This window comes from Botryllus schlosseri, chromosome 13 (assembly GCF_051294905.1).
Source record: "Botryllus schlosseri isolate E-star chromosome 13, Bs_hap1, whole genome shotgun sequence".
NCBI lineage: Eukaryota > Metazoa > Chordata > Ascidiacea > Stolidobranchia > Styelidae > Botryllus > Botryllus schlosseri.
The window spans coordinates 20,772,530-20,794,057 of NC_137248.1; the positions used below are offsets into that span (position 1 = coordinate 20,772,530).

General features: G+C 40.1%; 1 protein-coding gene and 2 long non-coding RNA genes across 8 annotated transcripts; all 3 read right to left on the reverse strand.

Annotated features, from left to right (window-relative positions):
- Positions 1–342: 342 nt before the first annotated feature.
- Positions 343–18,062, reverse strand: LOC145453312 (uncharacterized). 5 transcript variants are annotated; one of them, XR_013919710.1, is made up of 5 exons: positions 17,150–18,062; positions 15,142–15,237; positions 14,965–15,077; positions 13,368–13,527; positions 343–504 (listed from the first exon to the last, which is right to left on the reverse strand). It is a non-coding gene; the product is annotated as an uncharacterized LOC145453312 (long non-coding RNA). The 5 variants fall into 5 exon arrangements; XR_013919707.1 differs by having other exon boundaries at positions 15,142–15,264; XR_013919709.1 differs by having other exon boundaries at positions 15,142–15,255; positions 17,146–18,062.
- LOC145453325 (uncharacterized) lies at positions 3,791–13,313 on the reverse strand. Its single transcript, XR_013919726.1, has 2 exons — positions 12,788–13,313; positions 3,791–5,737 (listed from the first exon to the last, which is right to left on the reverse strand). It is a non-coding gene; the product is annotated as an uncharacterized LOC145453325 (long non-coding RNA).
- On the reverse strand, positions 6,087–11,584 carry LOC145453309 (uncharacterized). Of its 2 annotated transcripts, XM_080331295.1 has the most exons (7): positions 11,332–11,580; positions 10,302–10,440; positions 9,890–9,957; positions 8,378–8,480; positions 7,615–7,680; positions 7,199–7,270; positions 6,087–6,452 (listed from the first exon to the last, which is right to left on the reverse strand). In XM_080331295.1, exons 3-7 carry the CDS (start codon positions 9,910–9,912, stop codon positions 6,183–6,185), a joined length of 534 nt encoding a protein of 177 aa, XP_080187421.1. In that variant the 5' UTR covers positions 9,913–9,957; positions 10,302–10,440; positions 11,332–11,580; the 3' UTR covers positions 6,087–6,182. The 2 variants fall into 2 exon arrangements, with proteins under 2 accessions (XP_080187421.1, XP_080187422.1); XM_080331296.1 differs by lacking the exon at positions 7,199–7,270 and having other exon boundaries at positions 11,332–11,584.
- Positions 18,063–21,528: the final 3,466 nt, after the last annotated feature.

The following is a 21,528-nucleotide window of genomic DNA, read 5'->3' on the forward strand; positions in this document are numbered from 1 at the left end:
AATGCTGAAATTTATACCGTACATGAAGTTGGGTATGAATAGCTTACACACCAATTTTTGAGAATCTAGGATTGACTGTTCATAAAATATCGCATTTTGAAAATTTTGCGAGTCTAGCTGCACCTTAGGGCCTTAAGTGGGTTTTTGTGTCGACGCGTTTTAACGCGTTCTTCACGCAAATCGGGATCGTTGATAAAACGCAGATAAAACTCTGTATCTACAATGCTTTAGAACGTACAATCGATGGTCAAAAAAACATCCTGACATACTAACATCACTATATTCCCATATTTAGGCATACCTGAGGGTGGCTGCGGACACATACACGTATCACACTACACATTGCATTTGATGAACTTATAATTCATATAGAAAACAGTGTCAAAGAAACTCAGAACGAAACGAATGAAAAAATAATCAAGATCCAAAAGCCAACTGAGTATCTTATTCATCTTCTGACGACGAGGACAAGAAGCTGCATTCTGCATTTTCCCCCATAGAACCCTACAGAGAAACAACAACATTGAATGTTAAAGACATGCTCGATCCTGTTTAGATAGTTCTTAGTACTACCCAGTGTTGGGATGACTCGACTCTTGACTTGGACTTGACTCAAGTCAACTCGTTCGTATGACTCGACTTGACTCGAGTCTCTTTGCAAAAATGACTTGACTCGACTCGGCGCTCCAGATATGTGGATTGACTCGTGCCTCGGAGCAAAATTTACGAGTCAATTTCAAGTAATCAAGTAAACGGTGTCAATTAAATAACCCTATATCTTATGTACGTTCGGATTTTTTGCGATATGCCGGCGTCACTTGCGAGAGCAAACAGCCATTCACTGATCGCACCTTTCACTGATCCGCCGTTCTTACATCATAATTTAATTCACCGCAAACGAGACGGTAACAGCTTATGCTTGCGTTGTCGTCGTCGTAGTAGTTTATTCTGTTAGCAAGGTATCTTTGTTTCTCAGACAGCACAGTGCTTAAATTGCGCGGTGCTATCTTTTACCAACCCTCTTCTATAATTTAAATCGAACGAATATAGTTTATGCGTCTCTATTCTCACGGATGGGTAGTATATTGTACCATATCAATTTATTGCAACTTCTCGAGGCTTCGTATTCGATCCTCTATTTTGGCTGATAATAGACCATAGCGTGTAGCTATAAAGTTACTCACATATGCTATTAGCAGTTCTACGTGTGAGTGACACAACGCCTTTTGCATTTACATTTGACTTTATATTATTTGATTGAAGATAAATGACCGATTAATCCGTCTTTTACCCAGCAAAATGGAATGACTTTATTATAGGCTTACCATATTTTGGAAATCTAAAAAGAGGACACTTTTTCAGAAATTTCAGACTTGCAAAACCGGAGAAGAATTCTCAAAAACCGGTGAATTTTTCCCACTTTGTGATCGGTTGACTAAAAAAAAAGGTCATCTGTCCGCTCAGATCTCAAAATACCGTTTTTCTCTCCACATTGCCAGGTGGATGACTAAAAAAAGGGTCATCTTTTCGCTCAGAGCTAAAATCGCCGTTTTTCACTCCAAAATACCCACCGGGGCGTCACGTCTGTGCTAATTTGCGGCATATCACTCATAATTTGCTCTAAACCTGACCTAAATCTTCAAAAAAGAGGACAAAATCTTAAAAAAGAGGACAAAAGGGCGTCCTCCGAGGACACTTGCAAAAAAGTCAAAAAAGAGGACAAATCCTCTTAAAAGAGGACGTATGGTAAGCCTACTTTATTATCTCTGCCCTAAGACTGGGTACACTGTGAATCCGGCACTAACCCAGGGCCGGAAAAATGTGGTTTGCGAGAAGGTTTTCAGTGGCCCGCGAGGCAATTCTCAAAATTAGTTATAATATCAACAACAAATAAATTACCCAGGTAATTTATCGTTAACTTGCAAGACCAACCGAAAACTTGATTAGCCTCACCGCGGACTTTAGGCGGTTGATGACTAAAATATCAGTTCCGACGTATTGGCGTAGCCAGGAGCACATTTCGTAGATCTTCGTATATTACCATAAATTAGAATATCTCGTAAGAGATTTATTTGTCTTGATGTTTTTTAGCGCTGCGCTCGATTTATTGCCAATCGATTTTTTGCTTTTAGTATTGGTGCCTCCTCCTGAAACGTCTAATTTACGGAATTGATATTAGCTATATTGGTAATTATGCGAGAACATGTAGCCCGACATCCGACTTCGCGTCTGCACTCGCGAAGAGATTGTCGGCGATGAAACCTTTGCACAAAGTGATAGACGCGCTTTCACTGAACTCTTCGATATTGATATGTCCAAGCGTTGATTAATCATGTCCTGGTCAAATGAGCCCAGCGGTATACAGCGACGGCCCACAATATATGCAACTAACATTATTTCATTGACCGAATTGCTTCATGAACTATGAAAAAATTTAAAAAAGGTTGGCCACCCCTGCACAAACCATAATAGACTTTTGAAAACGGTTGGTCACCCCATGCACTAAGCATAATAGACTTGCAATGTTAAATTACATAACATTCTGTTGAATAACATTACATCGTGTCACATTTGAATAATTGAACCACACTGAATTGGTTAATCGGTTGAATAATGATTGACAAAAATTTATTTATACCGTACATCAGGGGTGGCCAACCTTTTCGGCCAAAGGGCCACATGAGATTTCCGAACCATTGCGCGGGCCACTTGAATGTTGATGTGCTTTTTTAGTCGTTTGATAGGAGCGAACCGGATTATAGGTAACGGTAAAAAAGGACTCATATTACCACACATCAAAATCGTTAACAATTATGTCATGAAAACATGTCCTAGTCGCGCAAAGCGCGAAAACATTATTAAAGTTAATGAAAGAATTAGGTCAATAAAACATTGTTAGTTGCATATATTGTGGGTCGACGCTGTAAACCGCTGGGCTCATTTGGCCAGGACATGATTATTCAACGCTTGGACATATCAATATCGAAGAGTTCAGTGAAAGTGCGTCTATCACTTTGTGCAAAGGTTTCATCGCCGACGATCTTTTCGCGAGTGCAGACGTGAAGTCGCATGTCGGACGACACGTTCTCGCATAATTCCCAATATAGCTAATATCAATTCCGTAAATAAGACGTTTCAGGAGGAGACACCAATACTAAAAGCAAGAAATCGATTGGCAATAAATCGAGCGCAGCGCTAATAAAATATCAAGACAAATAAATCCGTTACGAGATATTCTACTTTATGGTCATATACGAAGATCTACGAAAATGTCTCCTGGCTACGCCAACATGTCGGAACTGATATTTTAGTCATCAACAGCCTAAAGTCCGCGGTGAGGCTAACATTCGCACACGCTGCGCACACGCTGCGCACACACGGCAGTCCTGCTGGAGACGCGATAGTTCAGGCTGGTAACGTAGTATAGCCAGAACACCCTGCATGTCGCCAAACAATGTGTTGGGGTCGCTAATATTCTGGCTGCTCGTTTTATTATTTTTGATATGACGATAAAGATGTGGTGGCGAAAATTTTAGCTATTGTCAAGGTAGCGTGTCAAAAAAGTTTGAGAACCACTGAGCTAGCTCAACATTTACATGGGGTCTAAGGTAGGCTACTGAACCATGGCCTACTAAAAACACGGCCTTACAGTCTGCCTATTGACCTGAAAATTAAGAGGCCTAAAGTCTACTTTCCTATCCTTACCAGCTGTGCACTCAATTGGTCAGAAAATGCGATATTGTCATATTGCTACCTGTCTCTGGTACTCTACTAACACACCAGTGCAGAATGTATGTGAAAACAGTCTATTGCAGCAATATATAACAAAAAATTAGGAACAAAATTTGCATAATCAAAGAAAAATGGGTGCAGAAACTCTTGAATTAGAGCCTTCGAAGACAAATATCACAGCCTTACAGGACCATCACTTCTTTTGCCTTTGCCTCTCTTTAAATTGGCGAACTTAGTCTTCCCTGAGTGAGGAATTCGCAAATTTTTGCTGATTATTGTAAAAAATGTTCACAATTTTCTTGAACGCGACATTTGTACAATTTTAACTACGTATATTGCAACCAATTCGTGATTTACCTAAAACAACTTTCAACACACGTATAGCTGCACGGCGTAGAGGAACAGTGCAAAGGTTAGATATGAACTGATTAGCCGAATCTAGAACTGCGAAGGAATCAAATACAAAATGGGCCACTTGAACGGCAGGTACAGTCAACCGTCCCCTATCCACCAAACTGAAATATTCATCATATTACTCTTCGGTTTCATCAGTCGTGGGCGATAAGCTACACTCAGTGCAGTCCGTAGAATGACAGCATTACCAAGACTATTGGGGGAGTACCTCTGCTTGCTGTTTACTACACTCCACCACATATGTATGACTTTGAGGTATCCGCCTTATCTGGAAGGTATTAGGAGCAAGCTGCTATGGTTTTTTCATCAAAGATAGCCAGTGCCAGGTTGACGTTCTGCTTGTGGTTGTGGCCAGGATGTAGTGCTTCCTTTGTTAGCTTTGGAGCCATTCGGGAATTAGGCTACACTTCAACTGCCATGCAATATAACCAGCAGGGCTAATTATGGATATATCGCCACATTTAATATAGAATGATGGAGAGGAAAATCTCCTAGCATTCAGTAGATTGTTGCGAATGTTCTTCACCAAATGAACAACTCACCGAACTGCGATGACAGTGTATTGAAAGCACGAACGTTGGTACTGTGGTTGTCAGAAACAATACCTCTCATATTAAATTCTAGATCCGAGATTTTCGTGATGCACTCAGACAGCTTTTGCGCTAACCAGGCACCTTAAATTTGTGTTTCTGGTAAAATTTGTAGGACTAAAAGAAGCGATTTTTCAAGTCCCTTGATCATAATCACTATGACGCCTTTGTAAAGATTTCCATCTTCAGCAGCACCATAATATTTGCCACCATGATATTGCACACTTTTTTGCAGATACATTTCATCCACCATCACGATAACATCCTCAGAAATTTCCATGGCCTTTGAAAAATCAATAGTCCCTTTAGTCTTGTTCGCAAACAGCTCAAAGATGGCATAGGGAAAGTTTCCAAAAGTGTCCTGTGCGCTTGGCAAGAAATAGAACGTAAAAGCAAGCAGTACCGGATCATATTGCCAGAGTATGCCAGAGTATTGCCAGCCTTGTGGTATCGTAGATTACGCAGCTCCTCCAAAATATCTACTTCGGCATCCGGATCAGTTAGACTATCCAAATAGCTTGGGAAGTTTAGTAGCTCGCATTTCCTTTTGAACAGAGTATTTCTGCTTGTGCGGAACCATGTTGGTAAAGGCACAGGTATCCCATTATGTTGCATCTGCACCCTCAATTGACTGTAGATTTTATGGCATTTTTGATTTTCGGAAAGTTTTCCAAACATAGCTCATAGTATATAACATGCTGATCTCCTGCTTGAGACTTTGGCAGATTTGGCAGTAGTATATCCAGACCAGAAGTACACCCAACCACACAACACTTAAGAACCATCGCCTATTAACTACACTAGAAAATGAATATTAACAAATTATACATCACTGAAGTAAAATAGTATTCTGGCACAGCACCCTATCCAAGCCTTGCAACAATTCATGAAATTCTATAGAAGCAGTTACAATGAACATGCCTTCGTCATTATAAATGTCGTAGAACCAACGCTACCAGTTATACAATTCGTCAAAATAGACTACCGTATCCAAGACTACACTGTAAAAACTGGGCCCACCCCTAGAGGTGGTTCAAAATGCCACCCCATGATCAGAAGGGTAGGGTGGACTGGTCTACCCACGCCACAGGGTAGACTAGTCAAACCACGCCACAGGGGTAGACTGGTCTAACCACGCCACAGGGTAGACTGGTCTAACCACCCCTATCCGGATATAACCCTTACCTATCCGGATATATCAACCTTGGGATATTATTTACAAAAGTAAATCCAAGGCATAACAACCTATATCCTGCCCGAAAATCTTCATCAAACGCTCAATCTCCGGTTACCAATACCAACCCATATCTTTGTCAAACGCCTATTCCTGCAGCACTCTTATATACCATATCGGTTTTTGTGATGTTTATTGAAGTGTTCATTATGCCTCGCATGCTGACATAAATTACCAAACATCGTCATTATTTCAGGCAACTCATTTGCAAATTAGTCACTAATCTCGCGAAGTTTGGTGCGAACAGCACAACTGGCCTTTAAATTAGGCACGCGAGCAAGAAAAATCGATATGAAAGTTAGAGATCTTTCAATCTTGGGTGAAAATGTCATGTTGAAGACCCAATGAATTGATATCATCACCGCCAATGCCTGATGAAAGCTGCGTATTTGTGTCATGCGTTGCCCTTCAAAACCGACTGTCCACTCTTCATTCGTCGTATCAAAACAAATGACAGGGTATCCATTTCCGTGTTTGGGTGTCTGTTATTATATCAAAAAAGAATTAGGACAAATCTACACAGCACATCACACAGACACATACTTCTAGCTATCAGCAGTGTTGGGATCAAGCCACTACCTTCGATTGACGAGTCATTTTGACTCGAGTCAAGTCAGAATTCAAGTCAAGTTGCCTTTTCGAAGCAAGATGTATGAATATGTCTCAAGTGACTCGAGTCAAGTCAGAATTCAAGTCAAGTTGCCTTTTCGAAGTAAGATGTATCATTACGTCTCAAGTGACTCGAGTCAAGTCACGAGTCAAGTTGCCTTTTCGAAGTAAGATGTATCATTACCAACCGGGGGACCGCAAAGCATTTTCAGGGGGTTCGCGAAGCCTCAAAATAGTTGATAACCTAATTTGTATTTTTTTAAATTCGGAAAATCACGAGGCAGTTTCGCTTCATTACTAGTAAAACTCTCAGAGCTTATATCAACAGAATAACGTGAATAAAGGGATGGTAAGAACCCTGAAAGGTTCAGGTTTGTGTGAACATTTTGCTTATATTCAATATTATACCATGTTTTTTGTTCAAAATCCGCGACACACAGTTTGGGAATCGCTGGAATAAACTAAGCAGATTATGCAGCCAGGTGAAAGTTGCAATCTTTTTTTGTCACCAACATTGCTAATTATGTTAGTTGCGGCAAAAAATACCAATGGTGCGTAATTTACATAGGAGAATTGATAATAGATTCACATGCTAATTTAACATTGATGAACTTCGTACCCGATCAATCAATAGGAAGTGGTCATACTTTTCGTGAAAAACGGCGGGTACTGCGAAGTGCGACCATCCAATCTAGAAATACAATAATAAAATTGGGTACTGCGGGGAGCAAAAGTTTACTAGTTGATGACAACATAACTTTGATCACATTGGTTGCGGTCAATGTATTTGTGACACATAAATGGAGAGTTAGTCAAAATATCAGAGCAACAACGGATTTTAGAAAAAAAATTAAACTTGGTACAGCTGGAATAAAATATGCAGATTTGGCAGCCAGGTGAAAGTGGCGATCTTTTCTTAGTCGCCAACATTGAACGAATTATATTAGTTGCGGAAATAAAATACCAATGGTGCATAATTTACATAGTGGAGTTGATAATCGATTCATAGGCTAATAACATTGATGAGCTTCGTACCTGATCAATGAATAGGAAGTGGCAATACTCTTCATGAAAAACGGCCGGTAGCGACCATCTGAGATTCTGTAAAAAATACAATATTGAAGTCAGGAGTTAGTTACTGCGGGGAGCTAGTTTATTAGCTAGTGACATAGCTGTAATCTTTCAATTACTATAGTTCAGGGGCGACCAGCCTTTTCGGCCAGAGGGCCACAATAATCCAACAAACCATTGCGCGTGTCACTTTAGTTGAACTCGTTTCTGTAAATTAGGGGCAAGAAATCAAGTGACCATAAATCGCGCAAAGGGCTAAGAAAAATTCCAAGTCAAATAAATCCGCTGCGAAATATTCTACTTTATGGTCATATACTAACAAATAAAATCTACGAAAACGTGTCTGGCTCCTGGCTACGTCAATAGCTAGCACATGGCAAATTGTTATTGATTTTGATTATAAGTTCTATTATTACCATTACCTAATCTGGTTTGCGCCTATCGGACAATGAAAAAAATGACATCAACATTCAAGTGGCCCGCGCAACGGTTCGTCAATTTCATGTGGCCATTTGGCTGAAAAGGTTGGCCACCCCTGCTATAGAGCAAGTGCTTTGTTTGCTAAGGAGGTTTCAAATGGGTGCCATATCTGATTTTGATGACTAATCAATACCGAGCAAATCACGGCTTATGAAAATTAATTGACATGAAAGTCGGAGATTTTATAATTTTAGGTAAAAAATAGCATGTTGAATACTCAATGAATTGATATCATCACTGCCAATACCTCATGAATGCTGTGTATTTGTGTCATGTGTTCCGCTTCAAAACTGACTGCCCACTCTTCATTCGCCATATTGAAGCAGATGACAGGGTCCATACTTGGGTGTCTGTTAATATAACAAAAAAGAATAAGGGTCAAACATATACACGCAAACATACATATCGACTAGACTAGCCTAGCCTAGCCTAGCCTATATAGCAGTGGTCGGGAACCTTTTTGTCCGAAGAGCCATATTGGCCCTATTTTTTTCCATCCCAACTAACAAAGAGCTATACATGTCAATCAACTGTTACGTCACAATTGAAAATTCAAGACGTCATGGTAGCACTAATTCGAGCTCACTGCGTGGGATTCCTCGTGTGCGCCATATTTTCTCAGTAAAATCTGGTATTTATTGTTCGGAAAGGAAGGTCGAAACGAGAGGTATAGAACAGACGGGCCAAGCCTCACCCTTGATAACGCAATTCATATGTAGCTTCGAATTTTTTACAACTGATATTAATCGAATGTGACTGTCACACTGATTACGAAAATCTAAATACTTATTGACTTCTCAAAGTATTCGACGTCAACATAAAGTTGCGTTACACGTATACATTTTATCGCCGCGACTACACAGAGCTATACTTACCGATCAAGAACGTGGATAGCTATGGCGTTGTTTGTAATTCGAATTTTTAATTGTCACATTCTAAACAGTTCATTTCGTGACGTAGATCAGGAAGACAATGCGTATTTGAAATTGAAAACTGCGTTTTGAAATGGGCGCCGCCGTGTCTGCTATGCTCTTTCATTACTTAACGTATCGCGCAATTCAAGATTTCGAGTCGGGGACATAGAAGTCGCGAGTGATATTGGCCACCGGCGTGACAGTTACTTAAATTTGATGATTTTGAAAAGAGGGGGTCCGAGCCCTCAAACATGAACACGACATTGTCCTTACCTCTCAAAGACTTGTACTGCCACGAGAATAATTATTTTGGCCGTGATTAAAATTTACCAACAACTCGTTGCAATATTGATCAATTCAATACAAAAATAAATATTTGGTAAAGAGCCATATCTTATACCCAAAAGAGCCATAGGTTCCCGACCACTGCTATATAGTATTCAGCTTATGAAATATAGGGTATGATCAGGCATGGACCAGGCATTGCTTTTTTCAGACACAATATGAATATAGTATTGACGCAAAAAGTTGTCGTATCGCTCACCATAAGTAGACCTGCCAAACGACGAAAGTAATGGAATAGCCCCAATTTCCAGCCAAAATACATATATGCTGATTTGGCAGCCAGGTGAAAGTGGTGACCTATTTTAGTAATCAACATTGAACTTATTCCATTGGTTGCGGTTGCGGCAATAAAATGTCAATGGTGATTCATACCCATGCAAATTTGTTTCAATGTTTTACCGCTCCGCGAGGTACAAAAGTTGCAAAACACTTCTCTAAATTATATTCCATCAGAATCAAATGTAAACCTTTCAAAAAAAAACAAAGATCATTTGACGTACCTGATCAACATATTATCTTTCATGCAGAATGGTAGGTATAGAAACAATCCGGTCTAGATTTGGAGATGCTGTAACACAATCACAAAACATCTTATTGAGTCAAAGTTCATCACTTGATACATGCAGATGAGCATTAACTCATTACAAGACACAGCATATCGAAGAGTGCATCGACGTGTCGCTTCATATGCACGTATTTCTTTAGATAAAAAACGGTACACATATTGAGGCATGGCCTGATTTCGATTGTCATGCAATTTCAGCATGACTAATGAATACCATATATCATGAGAGGCAATTAATAGATAGAGATTAACTACTTGGTACAAATATTTGAAGAGATCACGGCTTCTCTCAAAATCAACAGCTTTATTGGAACAAATACATACATAGCAGAAAGAGAAGAACATACCCATAACATTACAGCATTTTGTCTCCTCGGGATATCAACGCCCGCTTCATTCTATCAACCACGGTAGGAGGATCAGGATATTTCGAACCGCGTTGATCTCGCTTACTTCGTCTTCAGGTACATAAGTCGAAACAGCTTTCTACAAAGCAAAGCAGTCAAATTTTGAAATATGCACTGAACCGGAATTAAAATTTCATTAGGAGATTGAATGTGTGGAACTGAAACTCAAACATTTTTGCAACAGGTGAAGCAATAAAAACAAAGCAACCTCGATACAATATAGTACATTTATTTAGGCAGCTAGTGTGAAATGGAGATAGTTTTAATTATCTTTTAGCTACAATTTCTTTACAGTGGCTTTCTGTACGGAATAGCTGATGCGAATGAAAATTTTGTACTGATTAATTTGAGACCACGTCATATTTAGAGAGCAGTGCCCCTTCAACTCAAACTGTACCACAGGCACTAACCATTCTTTCTAATGATGGTAAGTTTGAAAGCATCACTCTTACCTAGAGCATGTCCGGATCAAGATGTTTTATCTTTTGGCTGTCTGCCAACATATTTATTGCTTAAATAATTTCAATACCGTACATATAATTCCAATTTATGTTTTATAATTTTATCGCGCACACTCGCATTCATACACATGAAATATAATAGCACAATGCCCACACTCTCATGCAGAAATGACGATATTTACATTACCAAGGTCTGTGGTGACTGCTATGGCTGGAGCAGATATAATTTATAGCTTTTACGGTGACTTGGTAAACCAGTCGAATTTTCATGATAGTGATATTCAGCCTGCCAGACGACCAATCAAGTGTGCTTCCGACACCAATTCCATACTGGATATACCAGCATGGTTTCATACTAGAAAATGACATTGAATTGCAGCAACTTTTTGTTATCAACTATATAATTCGACCGAACAAATCTGACTCAATGACTCTAACTCAAGCATGCAAATTTGAAAAGGCAAATTAGAAGCATGCAAAATACACTTATGAGTCCATTATCGTCTCACCTTCAATTTCTTCACGTAACGTAATATCCAATATGGCGTCCGACCGTCAGAAACAATATAGCAAATATCGTAACCGGGATAGGCCAGCGAGAATAGAATGCGTTCATAACGCATCCCTTAACAGGATGAACAGGAATCATATTCTAAAGCGTACAACTATTGCCCTGTGCAGTGAGGATAAGAAATTCGCATCATAGTAAAACTGCAAGACATATTCGCCATCTTTCCCCTTCGCTTCTCGCTTTCAATCCTCGATTTCTGAGTCACTAAAGCGTAACCGACCCGGTTGATCAATCAGCATCAGATATTATAGTATCTTCGCTTTGTGTGCGTGCCACTTCCTACATTCACTAAATGAATATTATAACTATCATTATTGAGTTCAGAGTAGAAGTCGATCGAATATGATGGTAAGATGTAAGTCGAACCATTAGCTCATCTGTGTTTATAAAACTCGGTGGTTGTAAGGTGTTTGCCGCTTCAATTTGGTTCCCGCGGAAACACAGCTGATTTCGTGGGATCGCCGCGCAAATAACTGAGGCGTTGCATTACGGTAATTTTGAATCATATTATCTCGATACCGTGCACAACGATATTAGAATTTTAGATCAAACTTTATACGGTAGATCGGTATATCGCCTAAATTTTATTGTATAAGTTTGTGAGTTTAAAACAAAAACGATGTTGCGATTTCCTGATATAAGCTCACTGCTAAATTTTGAAATGAACAAACTATTATATCTTCCCTTAGCTCATTCAATTCCTCTTTACCGGTGCTGATTTGCACATCTGACCGATGAATATTCTATCAATCCCGCTCTCCCGCTCTTTACCGAGCAAGGTAGTGTAATGGTTATGCGTCCGGCAACTTGATCGGTAGGTCGTGGGTTCGATCCCCGGCCGTGTGAGACCAAAGACTCGAAAACTGGTATCCGGCGCTATCCTGCTAGACGCTCAGCATCCACGGATAGCATGGAGGAGAAAAAAAGCGGGGGGGCTGACTAGATGACTAGTGTCCCATCTCCGTCGTCAAAAGCACCTCAATGGTGCAGACGAAACTGAATACCCCTATTCTCTCTCGATAAATGATATGTCTGTCAGTTCGGCCGTCTGATATGTTGATTTGCACCAGCAGAGACTTTGAGCACATATGCATTCAATCTCGCGACATCAACGCCGTGCAAGCATCTCGCGCGTACATAGCCTATACACCACAGGTGATTGGAATGATCACAGCGGAAACATATTTGTTTCCTCAATTGATCAGCGGTGGGGTCGCCGTACCATGCTTAATCCAGGGTGGCAGGATGTCATCCACCGTAATGCAGCGGTAGGAGCAACAATCCACGCCTATTTCACTCTAAAACGGGGTGGAGCAAAAAGGTACACCCCTACGCTACGGTGGATAATTCATATCCACTCCTATTCCACCCCAAAACCCACGGTTATTTTTTACAGTGTATGTTAGCGAGCAAGCAGATTATGATACTACAATGGAGCCGTTCGAACACGACGTTCTTCGCGTCAACTTGAACCGCTGGCACTGTCGAGGAACAGTAACCTGATTGCTAACTAGCCTATCAAATGATTATACTGACCCTTAGCTCGTGAATATACTCTACATAGCGAAAGAAACAAGTGCAATGCGACGAACAGCAACACACGGCTCAACCCGAACAACTACAAATGTCTTGACTTCAACAACAACAACTACATCTGTATTCATCCGCACGAGTTTTTGCAGTGATATCCGTGAATTGACCACCTGACTAGCAGCTGTTTTGGGACTAAAATGATTGTTTCCGTGTTAAAACGATATTCCATCATCTTAAGACAATAAATCCTAGTCAGAATCCACTGTGGTTTTGACTTGCGCGCTACTTACCATATGCGTAGGTATAACTGTGAGATTTACACTTTTTCAGAACTGGCCTCTTAATTTTCAGGTCAATAGGCAGACTGTAAGGCCGTGTTTTTAGTAGGCCATGACTGAACACATATAGATAGGTTCGAAGGTAAACATAAATGTTGCTCACTACATATGATCTTGTACAACGCGAGCTCGTTAGAAGCCTCCTTCCCACATTTTCCAACACAGCTGTAACTGCTCCACACACGGGTAGTAGCGACCTTTTTCATGATGGATCTGACAGATTGGCCAATTGTGTCGCCTCCAACTGAGCTGAATCCAGCTATCTGAAATCATAATATACAAACAGAATTATTCAAGTGCAACGATCATACCCGGCAAGGACTTCACAAAAAGACTTGGACAACTAGAAATATTTTAGCTTTTCCTGATTAGATTGGAATTACAGATAGATATATTTCCGAATCAGAGTAGAGTAAGGATTATAGCTACACAGCAGTTGTCTGCAAATTAGATTTAAATTAGAATTATAGCTAAAGTTTGTATACAAATTAGATTAAAATGACTAAATTCGAGAAAACTTGGACATCGCATCAAGTTCCAAATCATGGTCCATTCTTATTATGGACATGAGAATGGCAAATGTCTGTACCGTACAGCAAGCTTGGCTTGTTTCACACAATAGGCCTACAGTAGCCTTTACAGGAAAACCAGGAATTGGATTAGAAGTAAAACAAAAATGCATCATCATGCATCCAAGCCTCTTGCTTTGAGTCTGGAGTTTTAACTAGGATTGCAGAAAAGTTGTGAGAAGACTGCTAACGTTACGTCACTGCTATTTCAATGCAATGTGCCGTGTAACTTTCCAATTGACCGAACAGTAGCTATAGATATAGGTATTGATAACTAATCTACGGATAGATGTGCAACATGTGGCTGACGGTTGAATGCTGAAATTGATGTCAGTTTCAAATTATTGTTTTTTTTTTCTTCAAAATAAGCTATTCGCCTGTGCCCAACAACACTATTCCGCACTAGCAGAAACGGCTTTGTCGTTGTACTAACGCATGGTGTTTCATATCTGTTTGTAAAAGGGTAATGTATTGCATCTTATCAATTTATTTCTCTATTCTCTATTTCGGCTGGTAAAGTTACCAGTTCTAGAAGTTCTATAAACTGAGGCTGTGCAATTACTTACGCAGTTTAACAGTTCTGCGTAACAGCGTCTTCTTGCGTGTATATTTAACTCTATATTCGTTCATTGGCTCAGAGTCAATTACCGCTCAATCTGTATTTCAGACAGCTAGCAAAATGCAATGACATAATCATGCCTCATACGTCGAAAAGGCAACTTGAATTGAATTTTGACTCAACTAGAGTCACATACAAAAATCGAGTGACTTGACTCGACTCGAGTCACCTCCGAAAATCGATTGACCTGACTTGACTCGAGTCAAAATATACAATATGGCGGTATCGTATCTACAGGGGTTCTTAAATACTTTTGGTCATGAAATTAAAATGCGGATATTCGACCCCCACATTGTTTTCATAATATTAAAATGAATCTAGTGCACATAACTATCCCCGCAAAACATGAAAATATAGTCTCAAGTTACTGAAGATACCTCATTACTCTAAAGATCCCTATTGAGGGATTCTGGGTACAGCAGTTGCAGTTATTGCTTCACATCCACAAATCAAACAATGATACTTGGTTTGAGATTGAGTTTTTGATATCATTATATTTATCAAAGACATACCGAGGGAATACTACGAAAGTATGTAAATCCACTTTTGCGATCGTCTCAGTGTGATATTGTGACATTCCGGTTTGCCAAGTGGGAAGTTGCTTCTGCGTTGGATGAACTTTAAACTGCAATTTGTATATCATGTTTTGCTAGCCATAAGTCTCGGAAGTATAATATTCGGCCACATACCTGCTTCCTCCGGTACAATCTTTTTGTAGAGCAGTTTAATTCACTTTCCGGTCAAGAAGTTTACCAATTTTGCCAGCTCTTACGCATCTGCTTGCTCTTCCGAAAAAATCAGTGCTGCTGTTTCTGGAATCGAAAGCAGTAGGTGGTAATCTTAGCGCTGGCAACTCGAGCTCAAAATTTTGTTTAACTGGTCTCAATCGAAAGCTACTGTCACATTGATTTCGAAAATATAAATTAAAATTTGATCCGGCCACTGGAACCCCCCGAAAATGACCCTCAATGTCCGAATCTGCATTGTTTCTAACAATTGTATCGCCCGTAGACAATAGTCGAAAAAAGTCTCTTTTCGACTGTGACGCCATCAAACGTCTCGGCAAAGTCGAGCTGTGTTCCCCATGATTGTCAGAGTATTTTGCGACATATAATTTAATGTGATCCAAATACGTCGACTAGTTTTTGCATTTCGCATCATCGCGCATCCACGAATTTCGATTATACAAATGAAGCCTACCTACGCATATCACTGTGGAATTCGATATAGATGCGTACTTCCTTGCACGTAGCAGATGAATCCATTCGGCTCTTTGTGGGTCATAAATTTCATCGGAACTGACAATATTGTAATATAGTTCTAATGTGAATGAGACACCAGTGCGATAACACACTAGGTGTTTTCTGCGTAGAACTGGCTAATTAACGAAACAGTGCGAATAGTGCATCATAGATAGATAAATTGTACCTATAATTGGGACCTTTCATACATTTGCGATATCTGCGACGCCGATCGAAACCAAATACTTTTTGGGCGATTCATTATTTAAAGCAAAGCATTCGACCCTTTCTCATTATGCATTCAAACCAGTTTCGGAAACGCAATAATCGCAAGGAAATTCGAACTCCGACTTATGTGATACAGTTATTTGGCTATATATTGTCGCTTATAACCTGCCCATGGAGGCCAAAAACCACTTAGATCACACACCACTGTTTATGCCATTTTTGGTTTGGTTGGGATGCCGTTTAGGACTTGGCTGAATGAATTATGAGAATGAGCTGTTTTGTTAATCAGTCGGTTAATCGCAGAGAATAACTGGTGTGTTCTCATTTCTATTTGTCCAAATTTTTATATGCGCGACAAAAATATGAAAGTACTTGCATTTTAGGACGTATTCGCGTTTACAGCGATACAACCAACTCAGAGTAGCTGCAACCAATGTTCCCTCCAATTTTTCAAGAGTCTGCACGCACTCAACTTGGACAACAGTGCGTAGCGACTAAAAAAAGGTCATCACTTTGATGTTTTGTGCGCAGCTTAAATTTTCTGCCCCCAGAGACGGTGTCAGCATGTCGCAATTGCACACTTGAGCAGCTTACAGGGAACATTGGTTGCAACACTTAAAACTGCGTTCCAATATTGCCAATTCAAATAAAATTTAGGAACCATTAAGACCCGAATGGAACTATATAATTGTTTTGTAAATTGGCCAGTTAGCTTCAAATAAGTACATGATGATGTTGATAGTAAATTCTACAATATGTGTTGGCTTCAGTGCTATCATTTGTATTCTCAAATTTGTAAATGCGCAACGACGCGAAATACGAAAACTACTCGAATAGGACGTATATTGGCATCACATCAATCTCTAGCAACATACTCAGAGGGTCACGGCCTCACCGGGAGCACGGCTTGACATCGCCGAGACGCTCAATGGCATGGCGTCACAATCGGACCGTGCGTACCACATGTTAATCGGCATTCAGCTCGGGCGCCCCTATTGTTCAGTAAAATGAAAATTTCCAACTTCGTGGGTAGTTTTAGGGGGTTTCAGTGCCCGGACGAGATTTTAATTAGTATTTTAGGAATCAGTGAAAAAGTAGTTGGTACAGCTGGTCGCCAGCGCTAAGATTATACCCAGTAGCCTACGCTGTGTCATATAATCTCCTACATGTTATGTTATCATAATATGAAACGAAAATGACTCATATAAGCATAATTTTAGAAACTTACGTGGATAACTGCAGAACACCAAGCTATTGAGCAGCTCATATAGGATGCAGTCCGGTACGGTCACCAGGTCACTCACCACTACACTCAGAGTGCAGTAATTTTCTTCACCGACGACAGTAATCATAATTTTTCATAAACTAGGGATATTCAGGCTTAGTGATTGTCCCTGATAACATGCTACATTATAATGTTATAAAAAGCTGAAAATGCTTGTATTATTATTATTACAGCCAGCGAAACAAGCGAAACGAAATAGACGTAATTTTCGAACTATTTGTAGCAAGTCAAACAGCTCTCGGAGTCATAAACTACAGGGTATTCCTTCAAAATAGCATATTACTCGCTAAACTATGTACCGTACACCTAGTTTTTACCCACATCCCGTACCAGTCGCAATTCCAGCTTCCAGAATTTAACATACACAACTACAACCACATTCCGAAACAGTTATCCCGCGAACGAAGCGCGAAGCGCGGTTCAAATTTCCAGAATAATCTAGAAGTCACGCTCGGATAACCACTTACAGTTAAGTGCACCCATTCGACTTATTTAGTTATATTTACTCGGAATAAAACTGGGATTCATGCTCAGCTAGCGAAACAGACGAGACTCACGAGACAATGAATATAGGCTGTATATAATGATGACCGTAAATCAGAAAATAAGGTTTTCGACCAAGTAACACGAATTTATACTGATGTCAGCACTCTATCAAAGCGCAACGGTATCTACAGGTTCCAAATAACTTCCCACATCAGAAAACTTACCACCAAATTGGAATTCATACCGAATAATTTGATCCTCAAGATCATCATTCCTACGTATTTTAAACATACCTCTAAAACATAAAAATCGAAACCCTAAAATAACCATTCGAAACCATCCCGAAAGGTTTTTTTACGGTTCTGTGTTTGCTGGGATTGTTTAGACTAGTGGTATTTACTGGAATTCAATTATGCTGCCGGGAGTAGGAGAATTTTCGTGAGGGAGCACTGGTTGCCAACCCCTGAACTGGATACATGGGGTATGGGTCGATTTCATGGTGCGCTTCATCATCGTCTCGTATTAAATTGGGTATTGTCACACGGACACTTGTATTTGAGTACTCCATCTGTGCATCCAATGTGGTCGAAATACCCGCCATAATTTCGTTTGAAGAGACGGCCACGCGGACTTTTCTAACAACATTTGAAGATAAATCAACAGCGGGTAGATCCACCGCCACTGTATCGGCATTTCCACTACTAGACCGAGAGCCGACGGCCAAAGTGCATGCTCATAGGGTCTTAGAAGGATTGTAGGTCGGAATCGAAAATATGCACTCCACTGATAATTAATCTGAGCGTCAGCCGTTACCGCTCCGGGGGGTTCAGTTGTGAGGAGGCAAGCAACATGTCTAAAATTGTATAAAAATAAAGTCATAGGTACAGTCCGGAAACTAATTGGAATCGCATCTTCGTTGATTACAGATCAAATAATTCGCAGAGCTGACGTCATAGACCGGTGGAAACTCGCGGTCAGCTGCCTGCAAAAACTTGCATAAAACCGAAATTTAGAATCATCGGTACATCGTCAGTTCCGTTATTTTAAGGAAGAGCACTTTTATGCCTAACAGAATATGTATGAACTGACGAATTATAGTGGTGGGGACGCGAGATATCCGAATAGAAAGATGAACTCTTAGAAAAACGACTTGCCAGAAGTTTCCACTCGCAGACTGGACCAGCGATGTTATAGGGGAATAATTGAGCCATTCACCAGAGAATAAATATTAAATTATATTTTTATGAGAACTTAATTTCTGGTTCGATGGTTAGAACACGGTTGAAATGATATTCCTGTAACTGTTGCAAACAATGCGTCAGTCAGAAACTTATGTATATCTGGCAAGAAACAAACGGCGCCACGCATCAACGGTTTTTCATTGCTGCGGGTTACTTGTTTGCTCTGTTTGCTTGCTATGTAAACTCACGTTAGACGACGCTATCCTTGAAGCAATAGGAGAGGATTTACGTTGGAATATTGATAAATGGTCCAGTAACGTCTGGATCGTCTGCACAAAGTAAGTAGCATCCGATTCTTTCACGACAATCTAATAGTAAATTAGACTTGACTCCTAGAAGATACATTCTACCAAAACTACTATCAGTACTACCAGTTCAGTACCGTATGCTATTATCTATAAAGCAATCTCCTAGTTTAAAATTTGACAAATCGTGTAATGGTATTGATTCATGATTTTGCATTTCAACAGATCGCATTTGCTGTCTACACTGTCAAAAAGTCAGGAACTCAGATCGTGTGATTCTTTTCCAAGAGAATTCCCTTGCTAAATGCCGCAAAATACTCCATATCCGTATGTCAAATAGTTCGGGCCATAATGCTATCATGCTTCCTGATCATGTTGACGACAGACACGGATACCACGCGGACTGTTACAAGAAATTTAGTGCTTTACCTCCTGCACATCCTTCGAAATTAACTCAAGAGTTTAATGCAACCAAAAATGCCTTCGATACCAGTGCACACGTATCACAAGGCATCCTATTTATTTTTCAAAAATTCCTAAGCCTTCATCGACAACTGGTGTTTTCCCAAAATCTTGCATTTTCTGCAATCGAACTAGTAAAAGTAAATGACAAAGAGCTGCCTCCTTTCAATGTCAGAACTCAAAGTTGTGAAAATACAATACGACAGTATATAAACCTGAACAATGACTGACGATTGGAAGCAATACTCAACGGCGTCAATTTTCATGTGAAAGAGGTCAAATATCACAACTACTTCGAGCTTACATATCAGAGGAAAGCTGAAGCAAGAAGACGAAAAATGAGAAGTAAATTGTTGAAAACAGATAACTGGCAAGGCTCGCGTGAGATTCTTAAAAATCATTGAAGGCACTAATGCTCCACCTGCAGGATTCGGTGATTGCAAAACAAGAAGTACTTGAGCTCAAAGACATCCTGGCATATTATCAGCACTTGTTAAATGAATTTGGTGGAGAACAATTGACTTGCCAGAAATACCCTACTGTCAAGGTAAAAGAGCGTATTGCAGAGCACTTTGAAAATGCTATTGTATTTGGGCAGCTGACAACCTGTCACGAATGCATCTTGTATAGTAGCTCAATGGATTCGAAACAAGCCTTAAGAAAAGTGAAAGCTGATCATAAAGATTTGAAAACAAGACTACTTGATGTAGCATTGGATTTACATAGCGAAATCTGTAAATCAGAGAAGATTGCAAAGCCTGATAATCTCAAGGTGGATGATATTTTCAAAGGTGAAGGGACTGTTCCAGACCTATTGCAAACATCTTTCCGTACGCTTATTGTTGGCCCAGACATGGGCCAGTGGGGACGGTCTGTAAAGGATAAACGTGCTGTATCGATATGTCAAGATGTTGTATTTTCTGCAACTGGTGGGCGCCTACAACCGAGCAAGCATCTGCACCTAGGATTAGCCATGAAGACCATGACTGGTAGTAGGAAGGCCTACGAAATTCTCAACCGTTTGGGACATTGTGCAAATTACCATACAATTAAAGAAATTGAAACAATTGTTTCGGACATCTCCTCTCTCCGATCTAACTTGTTCATGAAATGTATGAGAATGTGGGTGATACACTATGCAAAACATTGCCAATGTTTCATGTTTTGACTGGCTCAGACTATACAGCATCATTCTGCAGAAAGGGAAAAACTTCTCCATTTAAAGTGCTGGAAAAGAATGTGGAAGCACAAATCGTTTTTGGAGCCGTAGTGAACCATTCCTCACTAACCAATGCCTCAATAGATATCATAGAAGCGTATGTCTGCCAGGTATATGGGAAAAAGAATTTGAAAAAGATCAATGACGTAGGGTTTAGGACAAATACAAAACCAAAAGAGGGGAAGCGAGTGGCGCAGTAGGTTAAGCGCCTGCGTCACGACACCAATGGTGGTGGTTCGAATCCCGGTTCGGACTAATTGCTATGTGTCGGAGGCTCTATGGGCTCCTCATCGCCGACCTCACTGCTAGTCAGTGACATTAAAAGCCCAGCTACAGTGAGCCGAGCTATAATTCGGTAGCAACAGAGACGATTGTCAACTGATGAAGTGTGCGTGAAAGAGATTGAGAGAGTGCAAGAAGAATGAAAAAGTGAAGCAAAGATACGACGATAAAGCGAGAGTGGAAGAACTTCAAAGACCCGAAAAAATGAAATTCATTGTGTACTGTCCGTGTAATTGCAATGTCGTGGAGCACAAGGCCTTAACCTGGCTAAAAGCACCACTGTCGCATCCTATAATAATAATAATAATAATAAAACCAAAAAAGACACAACCCTCTTGTACCAAGAAACTTGACGCTACCTTGCTGCCACCAAGTCAGGAAGTATTG